The 23,316-nt window shown below is 47.6% G+C and overlaps 1 protein-coding gene across 3 annotated transcripts; it reads left to right on the plus strand.

The window, feature by feature from the left end:
• The first annotated feature begins 16,180 nt into the window (after positions 1-16,180).
• On the plus strand, positions 16,181-23,305 carry LOC120674399 (dr1-associated corepressor-like). Of its 3 annotated transcripts, none has more exons than XM_039955580.1 (7): positions 16,205-16,344; positions 16,719-16,856; positions 17,523-17,595; positions 19,317-19,410; positions 22,311-22,427; positions 22,506-22,557; positions 22,633-23,305. In XM_039955580.1, the coding sequence occupies exons 3-7, from the start codon at positions 17,541-17,543 to the stop codon at positions 23,029-23,031; spliced, it is 717 nt and encodes a 238-aa protein (XP_039811514.1). In that variant the 5' UTR covers positions 16,205-16,344; positions 16,719-16,856; positions 17,523-17,540; the 3' UTR covers positions 23,032-23,305. The 3 variants fall into 3 exon arrangements, with proteins under 3 accessions (XP_039811513.1, XP_039811514.1, XP_039811515.1); XM_039955581.1 differs by lacking the exon at positions 16,719-16,856 and adding an exon at positions 17,852-18,140 and having other exon boundaries at positions 16,280-16,344; XM_039955579.1 differs by lacking the exon at positions 16,719-16,856 and having other exon boundaries at positions 16,181-16,344.
• Positions 23,306-23,316: the final 11 nt, after the last annotated feature.

Raw genomic sequence — 23,316 nt, forward strand, 5'->3', positions numbered from 1 at the left:
CTCTGCCTCCTAAGACACCTATGGATACAACTATTTGTATCCTTTTATCAGAATTGAGTAGGCGCGATGCCGCCAGAACTCATGCCTTTCGAGTATGTGACACCCCGGCCTACAGATAGTACAGGAGAATTTGAGAATCTCTCAGACGAGGCAGAAGAATTATGCAGATCTGAGTTGAAGAAGTGCTTGAGAGTGCCAGAAGAATACACACTGTTGGAAGGGTTGGATGTGCAGGAGATCTGACCTACACCGCACATCCGGTGAAGATTTTGGAGACGTCTGAGATAGTTACTTGGGACAAGAAGATCAAGACGTACAAAATGCAATGGAGTGACCACACCGAGAAGATGAGCTGACGAAGACCTATCCTGATCCCTTTTGCTAGCCAGCCCTCAGAATCTCGGGATGAGATTCCTGTAAGGGGGTAGGATTTGTAACACCCTAATTTAAATTTCAGCTTTTATAATAAATTTAATTAGCTTTATTTAAATTTCTAAGGTTTATTATGCTTAGCCTTGCATTTAATTTAATTTTTCTTTCACAAGTAATTAAATTTTTTCTAGGTTTAAACTTGTTTGTGCATACATGCTGGTGCATAAGTTTTATTTGTTTGAGTGCATAGGGTTTTGAATTCAAACTTGATTTGAATTCAAATTAGTTTGAGTGAGTTTGAAAAAGAAAGGAAAGGAAAACCAGAGAAATAGGAAAACCAAATCCAGCCCAACCCCGAAAACCAGCCCAACCCGCTCCCCTCCTTTTCCCAACACTCGGCCCAGTCTGCCGGTACAGTCCAGCGCCAGCAGCCCAGCCGGCCCACTCCCTCTTTTCCTCTCCCCGCTCGGCCCACCCTCTCCCGCACCGGCCCAAGCGCTGCGGCCCAGCTCTCTCCCTCCGCGCGCTCAGTCCAGCACCGTCGCCCGCGCCCCGTCGCTCTCGCTGCCAGCCCGGGCCCGCCTGTCATCACCTTCCTCCCGTTTTCCACGCACCGACCACCCTCTGCTCCGCTCTGCAGCGCCGCGACCCCGCTCTGCTTCGTGGACCTGCCCCGGCTCCGTAGGCCCACCGGTAAGCCCGCCCCGCACTCCTCGACCTTCTAGAAGCAACACCGAGCCTGGGATCACGCAGAGCAGCGGCTCGATCCGCTTTCCCCGTGCGGCACCGATCCCGGCCATGATCCTCGCCGGCCTTCCTTCTGGGGCACGCACGCCCAAACCCTCGGCCGCCTTCTTTATTTAGCACCGCGGTCGCCCTGCGTCTCACCTCCATCCCGCAGCCGCCTCTGCACCCCAGCATCCACGCTCCACCATGCCATCGACGCGCAGAGCCCCTGCGCCGCCGTGCCCCCGCCGCTCTGCTGCACCACGACCACCGAGGGCCACCGCCGGAGCTCCGCCTAAGCGCCAGGAGCATCACAGGTCACCTCCTCAGCCCTCTGCATCGCGCTACACCCGGGAATTTCACTCGAACCCCCCGGAGCAGGTAAACCCGTTCCCGAGCAATTGCTCACCGCCGGCGATCCCCGGACCTCCCTGACCCCGTAGCACCTCCGCAGGTGTTCCTCGAGTCGACCCGTGGACCCCAGGAGTCCGGAGCATCCCTGCAATGACTCGTCCGCATATGCAGCATCGATCCCCGCCGCCGAACCTCGCCGCCGACGCCTCTGCACGTCATCCCGGCCCAATCTGAGCCCTTGGTGAGCATCAGCGTTTCTCCCTGATCCTTTTGCGCTAGATGTGGTAGTTCGTAGCGCCCTCTAGGTCCCAGCACGCTGCACGCCGGCGCTCCGTGCCGCCGCGCCTTGGCCAGACCCCGCCCAGCGGTGCTATAACCCCGCGCCAGGCCTCTGTGTATCTTAGCCATGATGTGTAGATGCTCTCAGTAGCAAAACCCGACCCAAATCGGGGACGGAACTGCGCGAACGCGGTGCACCCGCGACCCAGCGCCGCCCCTCGCCGTGGCAAGCCACAACCAAACCCTAATCCGCCACCCCGGTTGCCCAGACAAGTTCGCCGTCGCACGAACTCACTCCCAGGCCAAGCCCCGCTCGTCTAGACCCCCGGAGGGCCGAGTTCGGCCATCTCCGGCAAGCCCCGCGCCGCACCGCCGCGGACAGAGCTCCCGGCGGGCGAGCGACGCCGCTCCTGCGCGCGGAGTAGGTCCGGGCCGTCCGATCAGTAACGGACGCGCCAGATTAGACACAGCGTAACGCTTCGCCGGTCTTTTTGCTAAAGATCCCTCGGATTTTTCCCGAATCAACCCGCGGTCCACGTTAGTTCAAAAGTATTTCTAAATAGGTCCTGTTTTTAATGCTTAGGCCCCTGAGCTTTATAGAAATGGAACCCGCAGTCCAACCCCTGCAGTTTTGCGCGCCGACCCCCAAATCTTTTCATTTTTTATGTATAGGTCCCTGGTTTTTGCGCAGAAACCCCTGGAAACTCTGTTTTTCTTGCAGATTAGCCCCTAGATCTTGTTTTAAGCCTAGTTTTCATGTTCTAGCTCCGTTTTAGGTGTTCTTTAAGTCCAAGCGATCGTTGTAACGCGTAGAATAGTTCTAGACCAGTTTTGTTTGCTATTTTTATGTAATGTTGTACTGTTTCTTAGCTTTTGCTCTTGTTTGCATGTATGTGTATGTGCTGGACTTGTTTTGGCGTTGCGATCGTGAGTAGACATTGATCCTTCAGAGGAGTACCAGTATCCAGAGCAGCCACCGTCTTCAGAGTAGTTTGAGCAGCAGGAGAACTTTGAGGAAGGCAAGTATAACATGAACGCCACCTATCACCTTTAAATACAATTTCATACTGCATTTTAATACTGTATGCCTATAAGGATCATCCTAGCCACTTTATTACCTTATATATATCCCTTGGGTTGCATTTTGGTTAGTTGTGCTAGGTGCTGCGCTCTCACACATGGCCCTTTTTAATTAAATTGTTAATGGTCTTATGCAACTTAATTCTGAGTGTTACCCACTGTGCTCTGTACTTGAGTGGTTTACGTCTCCTTAAAACATATTTTTCTAGAAACTTGGTTTAGGGGGCTCGCACTGTGTTTTGTGCTAGCTACTGTCCATAAGGACCGTACGTCATTAGAGCGACAACCTGGGACAACCACGTAACCACAAGACTGGAATGAGACGGTCTTGGCTTATTAATTAGGTCTTTTTGGTTTGGAGTAACTTACCTGCGGGGCAAGGGTGGTAAGCTTCAATGGTCCCTGCTCCTCCGGCTTGGTCTGTGCTACATGCTTGTACCCCCGTGAGGTGGGCCCCATCGTCGCTGATCCAACTCTTCGCGGTTACGCCTTACCAACAAGATTCTTTGTAACGGCCTCGTAGTGTGTTTGCTAGTCATCTCACCTAAGGAAGTGTCATGAACAACTAGTGTAACTCAGAATTGTGGGTAAAGATGTGCAACCTCTGCAGAGTGTAAAACTGGTATACTAGCCGTGCTTACGGTCATGAGTAGCCCGGATCCTCCTTTTGATTAGTGGGGTTACCTTGGTGGTTTCGGTACGGTTCTCAGAAGTTCTTAATTAATTTGATTAATTTCTATGCAACTGGGTTATGGTAATTTCATCAACTTGTAGTAATTAGCTTTAATAAAATTTTGCCAAGATTAAAAGATAATGCAGTTGAGTCAGCCAACCTTAGAGCCTCATAGTTTGTGTTATACTTGTTGAGTACAAGTTGTGTACTCACTCTTGCCTCCTCTACTCTTTTCCTCTTGTTCTTTTGGGGATACCCTACTGCTGCTCAGTTCCCGGCGACGCGGAGGAGATCACCCGGAGCTACCAGGAGTACGAGGACTTCTAGGCGGTCGTCTCCCTGTCGACGTCCCTATGGCGCCCAGCTTTCGAGTTCCGTACCTGTTTTATGTTTCCGCATACTCTGTATCAGACATTTGTCATTTATGTAATAAATAACATTGGTACTCGCTTTATTATATCTTTTTACGTGATATGTGCTGTGATATACTATTCATTATGTTGTATATACGTGTAACTTGATCCTGGCACGTATATGATTGCTCGGTTTATGTCCTTTTGTAAATCGGGTGTTACAGAGTATCATTACTCGACATGTCAAAGGATTACGTAATCCTCCCATAAGACAAGTACTCGACATTACACAAATTTAAACATTTGTACAAAGTACTTGTGGCCACATGCCAAATTTTACAAGCAGCTCAAGGAGATCCGGACTTGTTCAATGTCTCCACTATCCTATCTGCAACGGCGGAGGTTTCTTGCAGATACTAATTGCACTGATCATCAGTGCAATCAGCCTTTGCACCCTGCCTAAGCAGATCAAGTGGAGTGCATGGCCAGTAGGGCTTTACCAACCCGAGTACATGTCCCACATATTGTTGGGTGGTTGTGGAGACGTACCTTTCAAAGCTTTCGGGTACTTTACGAAGCCTCCCCACCAACGTGAGCGGTTCATCTTCATCTCCCTCCGGGATCTCCATAAGTCCTGCCACATCTTGAGCAGCATCTTTCACATCTCTAAGCTCTTCAAGCTCCCGCTGCATCAAGTCCCAGGATTCTGACAAGGTTTTGAGCTGCTGAAGAACCATTGCAATTTCTTGATCAGAATCCGCCTTAATCTTCTTGAGCTTCTCGATTTCATCTGCGTTTCGGTACATAAGAATCTTTAAATCCAGTACCAAGCTCTCCTCAATCTTTAATGATTTCGAGATAGCTGTGTACTCGAATAAAAGAAAGGCTTATAAACACCAAGCAGATTAATCTAGTCGATTGCATCATATATGCCAAAGACTAACCTTTCTTGGCCTTGGAGAGTTTCTTAATCTCCTCATGGAGAGAAGTCTTCTCGGACGAGAGCTTCTTTACCTGCTCTCTCAAAGCATTTAGCTCTAAATTGTCTAGGGGCTGGCTACTCCCCTGCTCCAACACCTCCTGCCAAAAAAGTGAAAACATGAGGATCAGTACCCACTACTCGATCCAAGGAAATAAGTACTCAAGATACTCAACTACTTACCCCCAACAGCTTGAAGGCAAGCTGTAGCTTCTCTTGCGGCACGACACTCCCCGATGAGACCTGGGAAGCACTCGCCCCGCACCTCAGAGACGCCTTTTCCGACACATCTTCGATCCTCCCCACAGTATTCCCTGGATTTTGGGAACCTAGAGGAAAAACGGGTTATTTAACCAAACTCAGAGCAAAGACAAGTACTTTTATCAGTACAAGGCTTTATAAGTTTACCTGTAGGGGTTTCTTGAGGCAGCTTCTCACCGCTTTCCTCCTCAGCAAGCTTCTCGCCGCCTCCTTCCTTCGGAAGCTTCTCGCTACCATCACCTTCTGGGAGCTTCTCCTCACTCCTCTCAGGATCCGGGAGTGGTGAATTCCGCATCATGGAATTTGCTATCTCCTCTGCTTGTCGAGCATCCATCTCTGGAGTGCTCGGGAGATTCTCCACCGCTGTTTTGGGGGCTGAATCATCTTCAGTTTCCCCTCGAGCCTCTAAGAGTGCATCACTGAAAAAACAAATCAGTTAAAAGGTGCTCAATACAAAGACAACCCTACAATTATAAGTTCCGAGAAACTAACGTAGGGGCCCTTGTCAGGGCAAGCTTCCTTGTGCCAAATTTTCAGGTAGGCCTCACGATGACGGCCTTGCTACCCGTATCTCCAGCATCATGTACATTGGAACTACTCGCCGGTAGAGTAGTCCCAATCCCTTTTGATGGGTCCGCTGTGGTGGAAGGGACGGTTCGTCCCACCACAGCATCATCCCCAGATGTTGTAGTCTGCGGCATCTTAGCTGCTAGACTTGAAGAAGCAAAGGATTTACATATGTATATCGACAAACTAGGTAAAGTACTTGATTGTAATCAACTAGCTACTTACCTATTGCTGGTAGCTTGTGAGGAGCTGCTACGCTTTGTAACGAACATGGCACCATTGATGCCATTTCGAGTGATTTTGGTGATCGAATGACAACACAACACTTGGACTAATATGATTGTTAAGATGATCATTCTCAGGCTTTTAGGTTCAAGTGATGACAAAGAGAAAGAGAAGATAGGCGTAGCAAGGACCCGATGGGCAGCCCCTACGGGGGTTCCGCTACCCGGTTAGCGGACGGGGGTCGAGGGGGAGCCGCCCCTCGCGGGTCTCAGGGCAGCGCCCTGAAAGCTCTTCGATTCAGGAGCACCGGAAGAACCGACGCCAGGGCATCGGAGCATCCGATGGTAGTCGGAAGAACCGACGCCTTGATACTTTGGTGCAGAAGGGAATCGAAGCCAAGTCAGCCTATAGGCACCGGTTGAACCGACGGTCTAAAATAGGGCATCGGTGCAATGGCCGTCCTTTGTACCAGAGACGATGTCAAGTGCCCAGAAGAAGTTTCTTCAGCACCGGTTCAACCGACGGTGCATCGGTGCATACCACCGGTGTAATGACGTCAGCGTCCAGGAGAAGATTCCTTCAGCACCGGTTGAACCGGTGAGGCATCGGTACAAAGCATCGGTTCAACCGGTGGTCTCTGCGTCAGACATCAGGAGTCCAACGGCTACTTCGTGTTATGAGTGACCGGATGAACCGACGCTACCCTGCCAAGAGGCATCGGTTCTTCCGGTGGTACGCAGATTTTCAGCTAACCGTTGGAGCAACGGCTACAAGACTTGGTGGCCTATATATACGCCTCACCCCGGCCATTTGAAGATTGCTGGAGTTGCTGGACATCCCACACACACCCAAGAACATCTCCAAGCCATACAAAAGCATCAAGATCATATCCTTAGCCCTTAGCACACTTTGAGAGTGTTGTGTAAAGGATTAGCTCTTAGTGAGTGAGTTTGCAAGGCTTAGAGCCTTTGTGCTGTGGTTCATTAGTGAACCAAAACAAGAGCTTGGTGCGCCGGCACCTTGGAGCGTGGAGCTCGCCGGCAACGTCATCGACCCTCCGACTTGGTGTGGAGCGGCGACGACACCTTTGTGCGGGGGACGTGGAGACCCCCATCCTTTGTGGAGAAGCTCCTTAGTGGAACCCGGGGCCAAGGTGACCGTGATTGTGTTCACGGAAGAGACTTGGTGGCCGAGTAGCAATACTCTTAGTGAGTGCTACAACAACGTGGATGTAGGTGTGCCTTTGTGGCTAACCGAACCACGGGATAAACACCCGCGTCAAGAGTTTGCTATCTCCTATCCCGCTCTTTAAGCTTCCGCATTTCATTCTAGTAATTTGTATGCCTTTACTTTCATAGAATAGTTTCTTGATAGGAAAGGCTATAGGTTGCTAAACTCTTTTGGGATAGGGGTTTTACACTAGAACAACCTAGTTGCACATCTAGATAGCTTGTTTTAGTTTAAGCTTTGTGCAAACTAGTTGGAGCCATAGGTCTAAGTTTTTATTAGTGCCTAATTCACCCCCTCCCCCTCTTAGGCTAGAGCACCCGATCACTTTCACGCTTCCTCACCACTGACCGCGCACCCTTCGGATGCCCGGCGTGGGTATCTGCGCTTGGAGCGGGGCTGTGTTCCCTGTCACTCTCTCCCCAGCCGCCTCTTCATCTACACAACCAAGGTGAGATATTAGTACTGATTATATAAGAATTCATGTGAATATTCTAGGACATGGTTGACAGTATAAGAGCGCAAGAAGAAAAAAAAGGACGATTAAGTGCCAAGCAGTAGTGAACTACTCTTAAAACGCTCCACGTCCTCCTATAGAAAGCAAAATTCTATCAGAATCACACTAAGATAAGGTACTCGATTACTACAAATTGACTACTTTTATCAGTACCTGCTTCGGAGGATTCGCAGCAGAAAAAGTATCAGGAACAACAGGTACATCTTTCACATTTTTAAGTAGTCACTGTATTCGACTAAACACTTCTTCATCTAAGATCTCTTCCTCCAAGAATCTTGATGAATCAGATATTCCCTGATACTGGAAACCAAATGTTTCCCAAGCCTGTAGTGGCTAGATTCTCCTTTTCATCCAGTCGAATACAATAGCATCTCCAGTCAAATTCTTTTGCCTAAAATTAGCTATTCTTGAAAGAAGCTTAGGGATTTGACTACTGTCGACTGGTTTCTTATTCTATTCAGGCCATTGAATTGGAGAGCCTGGAGTAATCGATGGTACACTCTCCTATTGGTTCTCTACATATAACCATTTGGGTTTCCAGTCTATTACTTTACCACCAAGCTTATAGGGTGAAAGTTATTGGGTGCTCTAGCCTAAGAGGGGGAGGGGGTGAATTAAAAATTTAGACCTATGGCTCCAACTAGTTTGCACAAAACTTAAACTAAAACATGCTATCTAGATTTGCAACTAGGTTGTTCTAGTGTGAAACCCCTATCCCAAAAGAGTTTAGCAACCTATAGCCTTTCCTATCAAGAAACTATTCTATGAAAGTAAAGTCACACAAATTGCTAGTATGAAATGCGGAAGCTTAATGAGCGGGATAGGAGATAGCAAACTCTTGATGCGGGTGTTTATCCTGTGGTTCGGTTAGCCACAAAGGCACACCTACATCCACGTTGTTGTAGCACTCACTAAGAGTATTGCTACTCGGCTACCAAGTCTCTTCCGTGAACACAATCACGGTCACCTTGGCCCCGGGTTCCACTAAGGAGCTTCTCCACAAAGGATGGGGGTCTCCACGTCCCCCGCACAAAGTGTCGTCGCCGCTCCACACCAAGTCGGAGGGTCGATGACGTTGCCGGCGAGCTTCAAAGCTCCAAGGTGCCGGCTCACCAAGCTCTTGTTTTGGTTCACTAGAGAACCATAGCACAAAAGGCTTAGGCCTTGCAATCACACTCACTAAGAGCTAACCTTTACACAACACTCTCAAAGTGTGCTAAGGGCTAAGGATATGATCTTGATGTTTTTGTATGGCTTGGAGATGTTCTTGGGTGTGTGTGGGATGTCCAGCAACTCCAGCAATCTTCAAATGGGCGGGGTGAGGCGTATATATAGGCCACCAAGTCTTGTAGCCGTTGCTGCAACGGTCAGCAGAAAATTTGCGTATCACCAGATGAACCGATGCCTCTGGCAGGGGTAGCGTCAGTTCATCCGGTCACTCTAATACCCGAAGTAGCCGTTGAACTCCTAACAACTGACACAGTGACCACCGGTTGAACCGATGCTTTCCCGTCGGTTAAACCGGTCAATCACAACATCCTCCTCTTCTGCTGACGTCATTACACCGATGGAATGTACCGATGCTTCACCGGTTCAACCGGTGCTGAAGACTTGGCTCTAGCACGACTTGCATCATCTCTGGAACACAGTACGCCCAATGCACCGATGCCCCTTTTTGAACCATCGGTTCATCCGGTGCCTATAAGCTGACTCGGCATTGATTCCCTTCTGCACCAAAATACCATGGCGTCGGTTCTTCCGACAACCATCGGATGCACCAATACCCTTGGCGTCGGTTCTTCCGGTGCTACTGTCCGAAGAGCCTGAGAATGGTCATCTTAACAATCATATTAGTCCAAGTGTTGCGTTGTCATTCGATCACCAAAATCACTCGAAATGGCATAAATGGTGCCATGTTCGTTTCATAGGGGATATAAATTTTATCCTTCCCCTGCCTAAGCTGTAAACCCACACCTCCTACTACATCTAAAACGTAGGAATCTGGCTGCGGTTTAAGATGGAATAGAAATCGGAAGAGTTCAAAATGGGGCTCGATGCCCAGAAAAGCTTCGCACAAATGCACGAAGATGGAAATGTGAACAAAGAAATTGGGGTTCAAGTGATGAAGCTGGATCCTATAGTAGCGCAGGAGCCCAAAGAAGAAAAATGAACAAGGGAGCCCCAATTCCCGTTCCAAATAAGGAGCAAAGGTCACGATTTCGCCCGTATTTTAATACGGACGATCCACACCCAAGGCAGGACGCCATTGGATGACAAATTTTTTCGGCAAAAGACCAGCAAAAACTAAGGTTTCTAGGTCAGATTTAGAACACTTACTTGAGACCCATCCCTCCTCGTGGGTTGGTTCCGCAGCTACACTCTTGTCCTTGCTTGACTTCTTCTGAGCCATCCGGAAATCCACAGAGCGCTTCACACGCATAAACTAGCTAAAACCTTAATGGATTTGGGGGCAAGGGAAGCAAGGAATTCTAGATCTGAAAGCTTGACACTAAGGGCAAGAACAGATCTAAACAGTAAAAGGGAATGGTGGCCAGTGGGCTAAAAACCTAGTTACCATTCTATTTTATAGTAGCAGTGGCAGGATGGTAAAATATTCAAAAGGCCAACAGTCAGTTACCAATTGCGGAAAAGACGAGATTTTCTGAGACATATCTTTTTTCTGAGATTATATTCTGGAAAAAGAAAACACTCACATCCCTTGACAACTACTCGACTTTACTTTCTTCTACTAGGATTACATTCCAGAATAAAGGAGAAGTACTCGACATAGTACAACTACTCGATATTATATTCGGAGTACTTCCTTCTAAAACCTTTATAATGACTCGGGTCTACGCGTACACCTCCTGGATCTCTTGGAGCTTCTAGTCGAGGCCTACTGCTGCTAGATCGGCTCGAGGCCGTGACAAAGTACAAACTTGTTATTCCCATTAAGGGAATAATGATACTCGTATTCTGTGAGAAAAGATTCAAGAGTTTGGAGGCAGATTATAGTAATCACCTCGCAAGGTCTCTTGTAGCATCTTGCAGAGAAATTTCTTCTTCTCCTTGAATACGTAGTGACAAGATTAAGTCTCCTTACCAGAGATGTCAGTTCTTGGGCACCCAAAAACAGACAACCCCAAGGATGTGACACAACAAGACTCAACCCATCAACAGAGAACCTGCCACATTGGAATATGCAAGGGCATGATGTCCAGAATGGATCCGATGAGAGCATTGGGGTTGCAGGATGAGGTAGCAGGGACTTTTCTTGTCACTCGCAAGTTCTCTTCTAGCATCTTTTACTAGAAAGGACTACATCAACTTCAGGAGGGCGAGAGTAAGAAATGCAAGCCATAACTTCTGAATGCTAGTGCTTCTGCCAGGGCTTCTCACCCACCTTTTATAGCCGCAAGGGACCTTACTGGAGGACAACCCGTGATGCTACAGTAGCAGCACTCATGAACGCAATAATGCAGATTCTCCATACAGTACAGTCCCATGTGAGCGTACAGTAAAAGGATATACATCCCGGGTTTTATTTCTTAAGATATTTCGGGTGCAATCAGTGTGGCGTATCCAATCGAATCATTTTTCTAGGATTTTGTACCCGAAAAGGGGTCTTTTCGAATACCGGATCTGATTAAACCTGCAGATATTCTGAAGAATAAAATCTGATGCCACGTCTTAGATCCTTAATTCCAAATCTTTGCTCAGGGGCTACCCGCAGAATAAGGGATTTTGATTTAAGGCTCGGGGGTTGTGGGATATGTGCATCAGAGATTTATTTTTCAATTTTTTTTGGAAAATAATGAAGGAAAAAAGACTGAAGTGACCCTCAGCCTGATTCTATGATTCAACCTAAGACTCGGGGGCTACTCCATATGGAGCGCGAGTACTTCGCACACCATATATGATCAAGATTTCGGGGCTTGAGCATCTCACAGCCTCGGAGCAACCGGAAGTACTTGGAGGACTACTCGACGTATCTGAAGGAAGGCCTAGAAGCAATCAGAAGGACGTTTGACTACTTGAAGAACACAAAGACACCCAGCCAAGTACTCGACGCCTGCAGGACTCGGCTACAAAGAGCTCGGGGGCTTGTCAGACCTGGGGCAGCGGGACTGCTTATAGACATAGAATGTTCTATATTAAGGGATAGCTCATGGATGTACCTTACCTCTCTTGTAACTACCCGAATAGGCGTAGAACTAGCTGCAGTACAAAGGAAACTACCTGATTGTGTTGTAGTATGATTCCAACTGTACTCGGCTAGGACTTTCCATGTAACCCTGTCCCCACGGATATATAAGGGCGAGCAGGGACCCCCTCAAAACATCATCAACACCTAAGGCAATACAAACAACCACACAGGACGTAGGGTATTACGCAACTCGCTGCCTGAACCTGTCTAAATCTTTGTGTTCCTTGCACCGTCAAGTTCCAGAGCAGTCGATCCCTACCTACAAACCTTATTGCTAAGGGTATCCCTGAGCAGGCTTGGCGGTAAACACCGACAAGGTGGCTTAGGCTCGTACACACCCGAACCTACGCCGACACAAGCACGATGGACTATGAGGAAGAAATACAATACGAAGAGATGCAAGCCAAACCGCAAGCCGAGGCCATAGAAATTGACGCAAAAGATGCCCCCTACCTCGACTTGCGAGATGATCGTGAACGCCAAGGCTATGCCATCCTTAAGAACCGAAGTTTCGTCCACACCCGAGCATTCGATCCTGATCTCCTCATCAAAACAGGTATGCACGAAGACTTCTCTAATGTTTAGCAAGAAATTGGATGGGATAACTTCGTCCCATTGAGGAGTATGGTTCTCGACTCCTCACCATCCAATTTCTTTGCACTCTTCGGGAGGTGGAAAACGAGGTTTATTTTCGACTTTTCGGGAAAGAGTATTTGCTTTCTTAGAAAACTTTTGTTGGCCACCTCGACTTCAACAAATGCTAGCCAATTTCTCTTGAGCAAGCTTGCCGCGGTTTTAATCGTCATGAATTTTTGGGCCAGATTTCGGATCAAATTGTCCATGGCAAGTTTGCACCTCGGTGCAACGATATTCATAATTCAACTCTTCAGTTGATGCACAAATGGTTAGCCATCACTTTCTTTCCTAGAGATGATGTCCGACCCATGCGCAACAATGAGTTGCTCATATTATATGCCATGGTCAACAAGATCAAAATCTCCCCCGCGCAAGTTTTGGTTAAGCAATGGCTTTCGAATTTTAAGATGACGGGACCTATTGAGTGCACTTCTTTGATTACTCGCATCGCTACACGTGTTGGTGCCTTAGAGGGAAATTTTATTCCTTTCATTGAGGGCGACCGTGCGTATATCGACGAGGCTTATCGGATCCAAGGTCACACACTCAAAAAAAGGCCCGGATGACTCTTTGATTTTCTTCTACTTGGACTTTACAAATGAGATTCCGTTATCTAATGCAGAGTTCCATTTGTATTGCCATTCACTAACCATCCCTCTCATTCCACGAGAAGGAGCTCGTAGGGATAGATCTTCTAGTTTACCTGGCAGGATGACAAGAAGCAGGACCAGAAGGCAAGCAGAACCGACACCACCGCCTCAGCAACCACAGCACTCACATCAGCACAAGGCCGGTGGCCCATCATGGCACAGTGCCAACACTGAGTGGGCACGGCAGGCACCAGACCACCGGTCCACCAGTTCTAGCTCCAGCGGAGCCCCGAACCTCATTAGACGGACGGCCTCGTCCCGAGGTTACGGCGCCATCACCCAGCAGCTAGGTGAGCTGCGGGTGCAGGGCGACAACATACAAGAGACGCTGCACCAACACATCGATGCATCCCAAGCATGGCAGCGTCACACTGGCGAGAGACTCCACAACATGGAGCCGTTGTAGTTGCAGCGACAGGAGGAGTGGAGGGCCTACTACCGCTGGACGGGTTTCAACCCCAACCAGCCATAGTGAGCCTGAAGCTAGTTTGGGGGAGGACCCCCACGAGAGGTAACTTGTATCATTTATCTTTACTGCTTTCATAACCTTGCATGAAACCCATAAAAATTTGCAAAATCTAGAAAATCCATAAAAATTTGCATAACTAAAAATAAATAAATAAATTTGCAAAACTTTTAAAACACCAAAAATATTTCTTTAATATGTGTAGTAAGCATGGTATAAGTTTTCCTTGTTGAGATGATGAATAGTTGCTCTATTAATTTCCTTCGTATGCTTAGTTATAACTTTATGCTCTACCCAGTTTTGGGTTTGGTGGCTTAAAAGTTCAAACCTTAAACTTGAAACTTATGGGTAGCAAAAAGTATGATCCGAATCTAAGTTGTTGTGAGCTATGATATGGTTAAGTAGAGTTGCAATGATCATTTTGAAAACACAAAAATAATAATAAAGTTCCTCAATGATATGAAATTCCTATCCAAAGCCATATACTGTTTTCATTGCAAAATCTTCCACATATGTAACTTGCTATCTCATTGAGCTTTGTCAAATTATTGTGACCCTTAGTGAGATTCATTTCATACTCCCATGATCAATGATCAAGATCACGTACACATTTCCATCACATGCTATGCTTCTACACTAGAAGTAAGCAAACATCCATCCACAAAATAAAACTCCAAGTCTATGTATGACACCTCTCTCTCGGAAATATATCAAGGATGTAAGGATGTGGGGCTATACAAAAGAAACAAATAAAAGACGCATACCCAAAGAGGGTATGCCACATGCTTCGGCATGTCAAAAAAAAGAAGGAATAAAAGATGCATACCCAAAGAAGGTATGCCACATGCTTAGGCATGTCAAAAAAAGAGAAAAGATAGCCCCTTATCCAAAAAGAAAGAAAAGAGAGATGGTGCATGCAAAGCAGTTCATACACCATCCACCAAAAATATCCACACACTTCCACATCTTGATCAGGGTTTATGACTTGTTTCTCCTTTGGATCTGGTCTTTGACTTAGCAAAATATGAGAAGCAGACATGCCTTCAAATCCTCCATACCTACAGCTCCACAAAAAAATAGCCATTAAAGATTGGTTGAGGAAGAAAGGCATAATAAAAAGCCTTGGTGAGGAATTATACACATTGAGCGATCCGAGAGATCATCCGAGGAACTTTATAAATTTCTTTTGAAAAACTTTACAAAACCTCCGGATTGACGGTTGAACTAAAGAAAAAAAATATGAGCACTCTATGATACCATTCTGACTCTCAACCGCCAAAGATAAGGTGAAGCTATAAACTCCACAGGAGTAAGGTAAGAGGTAAGAACAAAAGCCAACTTATTCAAAATCAAGATAAGAAGCATTCGGTTGTGCCAAAGTATGAGTTGGAAATTCAACATTGTAGCAACTCCTCATCAACAACGAGCATGGTGCCCGGGTGCTAAGGTAGTGACCTCATATGCGGGCATGGTGCCCGAGTATGCGGGATCTCTTGGATATGATGGTGCTCCACGGTTTGACTGGGGTAGACCGCAGATGTTGACAGCCCTGTCGGTCCGCTGGGAAGCTGCTTCTCGGTTAGCGTACTCCCCGACGTTCGGGTATCGTGTAGGAGTTCATGCAAAGATGAAACGGGACTGGATGTTCTCCAGTGCGGGTCATTCTCCCCGATGTCTCTAATTTCCTGGCACCTGCAGCTCTAAGCATGTGGCTAACATAACTTATCTGCAAACATAAATAGTATACTAGGATCTGTGACTATGCTCCCACTAACCTTAGGTGTGCTTGTTTATTCTTTATTCACGAAAGTTGGTTGTTCTGTGTTTGTCACATTACCCCTGATTATCTTTTATTTATCACTTACCACTATATAATCAGCAGTCTACACCTTATTTCATAATGTCATGGTTATGTAACTAGTAGACATCTTTATACTATCTCGCCATCCCTTGGAAAAATATAAATAACGATACCCTGAATACTTCTGGGTGAAATGCTAAAACGGTATATCCGTGCGTTTGCGGATTTTTCAGTAAACGTTAAGACATACCAACTCAGCATTTCTGGCGCTGTTGCTAGGGACGAGCTTAACAACCCCATTCCTAGTGATTGCGTTAAGAAATGCCATCACACATACATGTTGCAAGTGTTTTATCTAAGTATTACATTTTTATCGAGAGATTTAGAATGTTTCAGGCAACATGAAATAGATGTTGCGGTGGGTTTTTTTCTCATCATTGATGGATGTATAATAAAAATTTACAACATATTTTGATGTTGCAAATGTTTAAATTTAGTGTTGCATGTATTAAATTTCTATGTTGCAGACATTATTTTTGTATGTTGCATGAACCATACAATGGGAGTCATTCTCATCGAACATCCGGGCGCTGTATTTTTATTTACGTACATAGATATGATTGGATGTTCCAAATTTATTAAATGGATACGAATACAGGTATTCATATTAATATTTTAAGTGAATATGAATCCGAATGATTCGGATGTTGAGCCATCCAATGTTAAACAAGGCTTACCAGTTACCACGGCCTCGTCGGGATGGGTGACGGCGTCAAGGTGCGCTGCGCCCGTCTATCGTGCGCTGCGCCTGCGCTTGCGTGGGGAAGCGGGGCGACGGCACAAAAGGAAAAGAGGCCGAAGCCGCCCAAAAAAAACAGGATGAAAATTGAGAGAGAGAGAAGACTGCGATAGCGTCCGTCGAGCCGGTGGCGGCGAAGATGCGGAAGAAGCTCGGCACCCGGTTCCCCGCGGTGCGTGGCTTCTCTCTCCCTACCTCTCTCTCCGTGCGTCTGTATGTGGCTCTGATCCGCCCCCTCCTGCGCGCATGCGCGTGATCCGATCTGCGTCGCTGCGCGAGGTGCGGATCTTCGTGTCCGCGGGCGGGATCCGTTGGCGGCGGCCGCCGCCGTTGACCCGCTGCGTCGTTGTTTTGTTCTCGTGGCTGGGTTGTGCCGTTCTGCGGGAAGGGGAGGCGTAGGCGTAGATCCGCTCCCGTGCTCGCTCGCGTGCGCACGGAAAAATTAATTCGTTTTGGTATTTTTCCCATTATTTTTTATTTTTATTTTTTCGAAGCCTACCTGTCTCGGTGGTGATGAACTGGGGTCGGAATTTCTGAGAGGCGCAGATCACGAAGGCTGGCTTTGGTGGAAGAATGGAGAGATTTGTGGGGGCTCGCTGCCCAGGAATCAGCTCTGCTATGGGCTTGTCGTGGATGTGAAAGCTCGTGCGAACAGGGCGACCTGGTGTGATCTCCAGTCCACAGGTTTGTGCTCTGTTCGCATGGCGTCCTACATGCATAGGATGGGCTAGATTCGTGGCCTAGTGCCACTGTTCCTTCGCGTAGTTTGGTCGTTATATTTCCAGATCATGCGAGCATGTATTCTGTTCGCATGCTTGGTCCCAGAATTACCTGAACTGAACATGCAAGCATCAATTCATCGGACCTGCAGTGTAGTGCTGAAGCAGAATTATTCGTTCTAAGTTTTGTGTTCGTTCTGAATATTGGAAACCTCCCATTCTTCTGTTTTCATGGAGCCAACATAGTTGAAGTTCTAATCTACACAGCTCCAAGCCAACATAGTTTCATGGTTTGTGCTGCAGGAGCAAGCCTTATCTATTGTATTTACCTGGCTAATGTTTGCGAATTGCAGCATTTGCTTTATTTATCATGCGGGAAAATATGATTTTAACAACTTTGATGTCTGTATCAATGTGCTGATATCTGAAAGTTGGTTTTGCCTTTTGGTGCCTGTGCTTATTACTGTAGATTGGGATATCTTCTTAGATAATTTTGACCATTTGTCTTACTGCTTTCATTGTATGAGGTGCACTAATTCCATATTATATGCTGTTTTTGAGCAATGTTTGAATATTTACACAGTTCTAACGATGTGAAGTTATCCCCTAATTATTTTCTCTGTTATGATAGGCTCGGATAAAAAAGATAATGCAAGCAGATGAGGACGTTGGCAAGATTGCACTAGCCGTGCCTGTTTTAGTTTGTAAGTTTCGTAAGAGTCATTGCTCTTTGGTATTTACTTAACTGCATTCTTAGACCACAATAATCTAGTATTACTACACCAGTGGGACATGAAAAAGGTTGGCCTGTCTGAGGTCTGGTCATCTGGCTAATAACTTTGTGCACAAACTGAATTTGGGTTCATTCTTACTACATAAATTATAGAAAAGAGTCACCTTATAAGTTTACAGGAGGTTACGGTCAGCATTATCAATTTATTTCCTGAGTTTCTGGGCAAGGTTTCATTTGTTCGGCGTCCAATGATGCATTCCACGATGTTCGGCGTCCAAGCATGGCCGGGGATGCTGTCGAGGTAGAGCCGAACACAATAGAAGAGGCGCAGCCCCATCGCATGTGTAAGCTCCGCCAGTGCCGAAGGCAGATGTCGATGCCGCAACACTTGAATCTTCCATGGCTCCGTGCCATGTCATAGTCCTTCCGCTCAAACTGGATGAGGAAGGGCTCCGGCTGATGGACGGTTCAGCTCGTCGAGCAGGCCTTCGATGTCTCTCGCCCTCGCGCCGCCTGGTAGGTGCATTGCCCACGGCACCAGGGTACAGGCTTCCTAGTCTCGAGCAACGTGCTCGAGGTCGAAGGAGTTGGGGACGAAGACTGTCTCTTCTGGGCGTGTGTGGGGACGAAGACTGTCTCCTCCACAGGGCGTGTGTGCGGATCCCCATTCGCCATGGGTACCACCCCTGGGCGTAGGGGAGGAGGGAGGCGGCTGGCGGCGGTAGCGGTGGTGGTGGGGAGTGCAGCGGAGGCGTTGGGTGGAAGCGCGGTGGGGGCGGCGGCGGCGGCGGTTGGTTAGAGGTTGGGCAGGGCTTCTGGCAGCACTCACGCTCCCAGTGCCTGGACTAGTGGCAATGGAAGCATCTAAAAGGATCCCGGCAAGCCGCAGTGAGGTGGCCTTGGCGTGGTTGAATGAGTCAAGGCCTCTGGTGGTTGGGCGTCTTGAAGGTTGGCTTGCTTCCCTGCAGCGACTTGAATGACGATCATGGTAGTTGTCCCGTCGGCACAAGCTGGTTGCCTCGCCGCGCGGGGGGCGCTTGCGGCATCCCCTGGCAGGCATCTAGCCATTGTCAAGGTTAGAAAGGTCGCCGTGTCAAGTCTGCCAGCCCACGTCCTTGTGCCACGGCTGGAGTAAATGTGTCCCCTTTGCAGGTGATGATGCGGAGGGGTAAATGCCTTCAGTGGCTGCCCCTGCCATGCGGAGGGGCACACCGGAGGAGGCTGTCCCACCGACAGGGCGGAGTGAAGGCAGCTGCAGCGAAACCGGCAACGGATCCACCACGCTTCACCACATCCGCATAGGATGGGGCCGGATCCGTTGAGGCAGTCCTCAGATCTGGCGTGGCCGGGACCCAAACCACCTCGTCCTGGACGGGGTAACCATGGTAGGGAGGTGGGGGGGGGGGGGGGGAGTTGCAGAAGAACCTCTCCCAGTCGGAGAGACGCTGCAAGGGCTGGAGGGGTTGATGCTGGGCGGAGTTTTCCTGGGAAGTTGGTCGGCGGAGGAGCTTGGCTGTGGGGGGTGGCTGGGGTTCCGCCGGTTGGTTGCGGCGGCGGATCTGCGGGGTTGGGGAGGGGTCGGGGGGCATGGCTTTTTTCGACAGCGTCTAACCCTTGTAAATTGTTATTGAAATCATGTTGAAGCATATAAATAGAATTCCTGACATTTTGATTTTTTTTGTATGCATGCAGCAAGGGCTCTTGAATTGTTTTTGCAAGATTTGATTGATCGGACCTATGAAATTACTCTTCAGAGCGGTGCAAAGACTTTGAATTCCTTCCACCTGTGAGTACCACCACACACTTTGATTTTGACAGACTGGCGATGTATTATATGTATCCCTCAATGTTTCTTTAGATTAATAAATATCTTGTAAAGTGGTTACGTACTGGTCTAATAATGTACAGCGACCATTGATAATTTTGAACTTTTAAGTATGATATAAGCTGCGCTGTTTACCTATATCATCATTTTATAGCATGTACATTTTCCAAAAAAAAAATTCTTGGTGAAGATGAGAAAGTTTTCCTTTTTTTTACCATTGATATGCTCCAACATCTATTTGTTTTTAACCACGTCGAAGTTTGGCTGGCTTCCACTGTAGGCCGATGATCTTGGTTGAGGACACCTTTGTTTATGTTATTGAACAATTTGCCCACAACTTGGTGGATAATTTAGTGGATGCACCACATGCCTCATAACTATGGCACTTTTTCATACAATTGCATATGGCGTTTTGTGAGAATTCATTGATCTAAAAAAGTGCACTGTTTAAAAAGTAGCTGTTATCTAAGTTAATGTTTATAATATCTGTAGGTGGGGTTCGAGAACAGGTCGGTCCCTGCCTATGGCCAACTAATTTGTATAGGGAAAACATAAGGTACTCAGATTAGACTCAACTAATGTTCTTGACTGAGATCTGAAAGAAGCGATACGCTGATCGCTTTCAGCGGAAGTGTCACATCAAAATAATGTCTTAAGATCTGAATCTTGAACATGAAAGCAGGTTGGTTTTGGTAATGGTAACCAATTTGGAAACGGCACTATTTGTTTGCAATGTGCAAAGTGCTATAGTGTGGTTTCTGGGAATTGAACTCAAGGAGATTTGTATCTACTGAAACTGAGCAGATAATTCTCTCATCTCATATAGGCAAATGTGGGTTATTTTCTCATAAGTTAATTCCATTTTAAAATGTATGTAGATGGATTATCGAACTTCTTCTTTTTTTAAAAAAAAGAATGTCACATTGTGGCTTGTGATGTCATCTGTTCCTTAATGTTATTGTTATGTACCTAGTTCATAACGGGGTAGACATCCGCCGCGAAGATAGCCGGGCGGCGACGGCTAATTAGGTTGGGATTGGATCTAGACTGGGGAGACGAATTGGGGATTGGGACTAGATTGATTTCTCATAACTCTTGCCTCCCTCGATTGATACATCTTCTCTCTTCATATAGAGAGACTTACTCAACCCCTAAGTAACTTATCCCTAACCAACAAACCCTAGAGGGCCGGCGGTGCTACAGTACCGCGCCGCGATACAGTACCTTGGCCCAAATGGCCCAATAAGCCCAGCTGATTACCCATGACACTACTCCCCTCTTTCGGAGCAGCTCGCCCACGAGCTGCAGTGGAACTATCGCCGATCGAGGACTTGACTTGATCCAACGTGAACTTATCACACCTAAAAAAAATAAGCCTTTTACATCTTGGCTTATTTTCTTATTTTCGACTACGACACAAACTAATTTTAAAGACTTGATTTGTGGAGCTCTCTCAAATTTAGGAGGACCCCATCCTGATGCACGAAGAGATAGAATGTTGAAGCAACTGTCGTGACATCTAGTGAAGACCAGCTGCGCCGTCTCCCGACACATGAGCACGTCATCCCCTAGGTGCTGTATACGTACGTGGAAACCATCTCCTTGATCCCACGGAAACAGCAAACTTGTGGCCTGCACGTGAACTGTTGTGTCATGGAATATGTGGCAGCCCACCGGTCAAACAATAACTGTTTTGGCCCACCACAAGCCCATCTCTGGTGCTCGGCATCTCTCCACAGGTGACACAAGCTCCGTCACCACGTTCAGCGCTGCAATCTGCGCCACAGATGGTGCTGGCCGCTGAGGATTAGAAACCAGCAAGGCGGAGTGGAAAGTCGGTGGCAAGCGGTGGCTCGAAGAAGCTCTCCACGGCTGCCAGCGAAGGCGACCCCGCAGCTGCCATCGGTGGCAGCGGCCTCGGGGCGGCCGGCGCCGCACGCCTGTAGGCGGCGGACTGCAGAGGCGGCCTTTCTGTGGCCTGCGCTGTGAGCGCCGTGGGCAGCCGGTTCGCGGCCGTATGGACCTAGCCGACTACTCCTTCCGCATTGCGAAGCCGAGAAGCAGTCGCCCCACGCGGATGTGGAAGGACGTCTGCGGCGGCGGCGGTGGCCGATGATGCTGCAGCAGCGGCGCCCCCATTAGGCCATCACCCGCAGACACTTTTTGCTTTGCTGACGAAGACTCAGCAGAGCGGTCGCCGGATTCCAACTGCTTCACCGCGACACTGACGGATTGGAGTTGATCGCCCACATCTCGCACGCTCTTCTGCAAGTCTGCAACCTTGCCAGGCAGGGCCGCCAAATCGGCAGCACTTGGGGCCAGCGGCGCCAAGGTCTCCATGGTGGAGTTCATCTGAGTCATCGTTGCCTTCATGTCTTCCAGCGCCTTCAACAGGGAATCCATGGTGGCCATGGACGGAGGACCTGAGCAATCTGATACCAGTTGTTATGTGGCTAGTTCATAACTGGATAAACATCCGCCGGGAAGATAGCCGGATGGCGACGGCTAATTAGACTGGGATTGGATCTAGACTGGGGAGATGAATTGGGGATTGAGACTAGATTGATTTCTCATAATTCTTGCCTCCCTCGATTGATACATCTTCTCTCTTTATATAGAGAGACTTACTTAACCCCTAAGTAACTTATCCCTAACCAACAAACCCTAGAGGGCTGGCGCGCTACAGTGCCGCGCGCGCTACAGTACATCGGCCCAAATGGCCCAATAAGCCCAGCTGACTACCCATGACAGCTATATTTTGTTCCAGCTTTATCTCTGTATTCACAATTACTGTATGCTTGGTCTTTCGGCTTTGAGCTACTAGTGCCTAACAGCTCTATGTTTATCTTTTTTATCATCAGGAAGCAATGTGTGAAAAGGTACAGTTCTTTTGATTTCCTAACTGAAGTTGTCAACAAGGTACCAGACCTTGGTGGTGCAGACTCTTGTGGGGATGAAAGAGGGTTACCTAGAAGAAGGTAAAGTCAGTTGTTTATTCAGCTCTTCATGTCTCACTGCAACAAGTGCCTTATTAGTGCTTGAAATACACTTTACAGAAAATCAAATGGCAGTGACCCAGAGAATGATGAATCAAGATCCAGCAAAATGGTATGGCTGCATCAACCACCACAGCCCATATGATTAATATCGTGGCTTTGTAGTAATGGATCTTCGCCTTTTCAGGTCATAAGAAGTGCGAACATCAGCCCTAGAGGACGTGGGAGAGGTCGAGGCCGGGGGCGAGGGAGGCCACCAACCAAGAGAAAGGAAGTTGGTTATGTACAATTTGAGGATGAGAGCGGCATGTTTGCTGAACAAGGTGAACCTTTACCAGGAGACGAGACAGTTCCAGAGAGCAACCATAGCAATGAAAACATAACCCAAAGTGCAGAACCTCCAGTAGAGGCTCCCGCACCAGCAGCTGCGCCAGGTGCATCTAAGGTGGAAGAAGCGTATACTGACCATCAGTCAGATTGGCCAATGCCAGATGCTGCCATTGGAAACATTGGTGTCGGTCCATCTGGTTTTGGGCATCTGACGGTGCAGGTTGATGAGGATGAGGACTACGACAACGAGGATTAGTCATGGTCGTCCTCATTGTATGCACTAACAGGACTGTTCTGGTGTTGTAAAATGTAAATATAGTTTGAAGTAGTTGCCACAGCTTAGCTGTGATGGGCTGCTGATGTGATGCAGTTATGTAGCTGTCCTGTTTAACTTTTGTTCCCAATAATTGCTTGGTAGTTGCCTCTTATTTTACATGATTGACTACAAGTGTTTTGTTATATTTAACCCAGTATTTGAGGAGTGCTTGACTATTTATATTGTCATATTTTATCAGTGATTCTCTGTTGTATGACATGGTAA

The sequence above is a fragment of the Panicum virgatum genome, chromosome 5N, assembly GCF_016808335.1.
Source record: "Panicum virgatum strain AP13 chromosome 5N, P.virgatum_v5, whole genome shotgun sequence".
NCBI classification, from domain to species: domain Eukaryota; kingdom Viridiplantae; phylum Streptophyta; class Magnoliopsida; order Poales; family Poaceae; genus Panicum; species Panicum virgatum.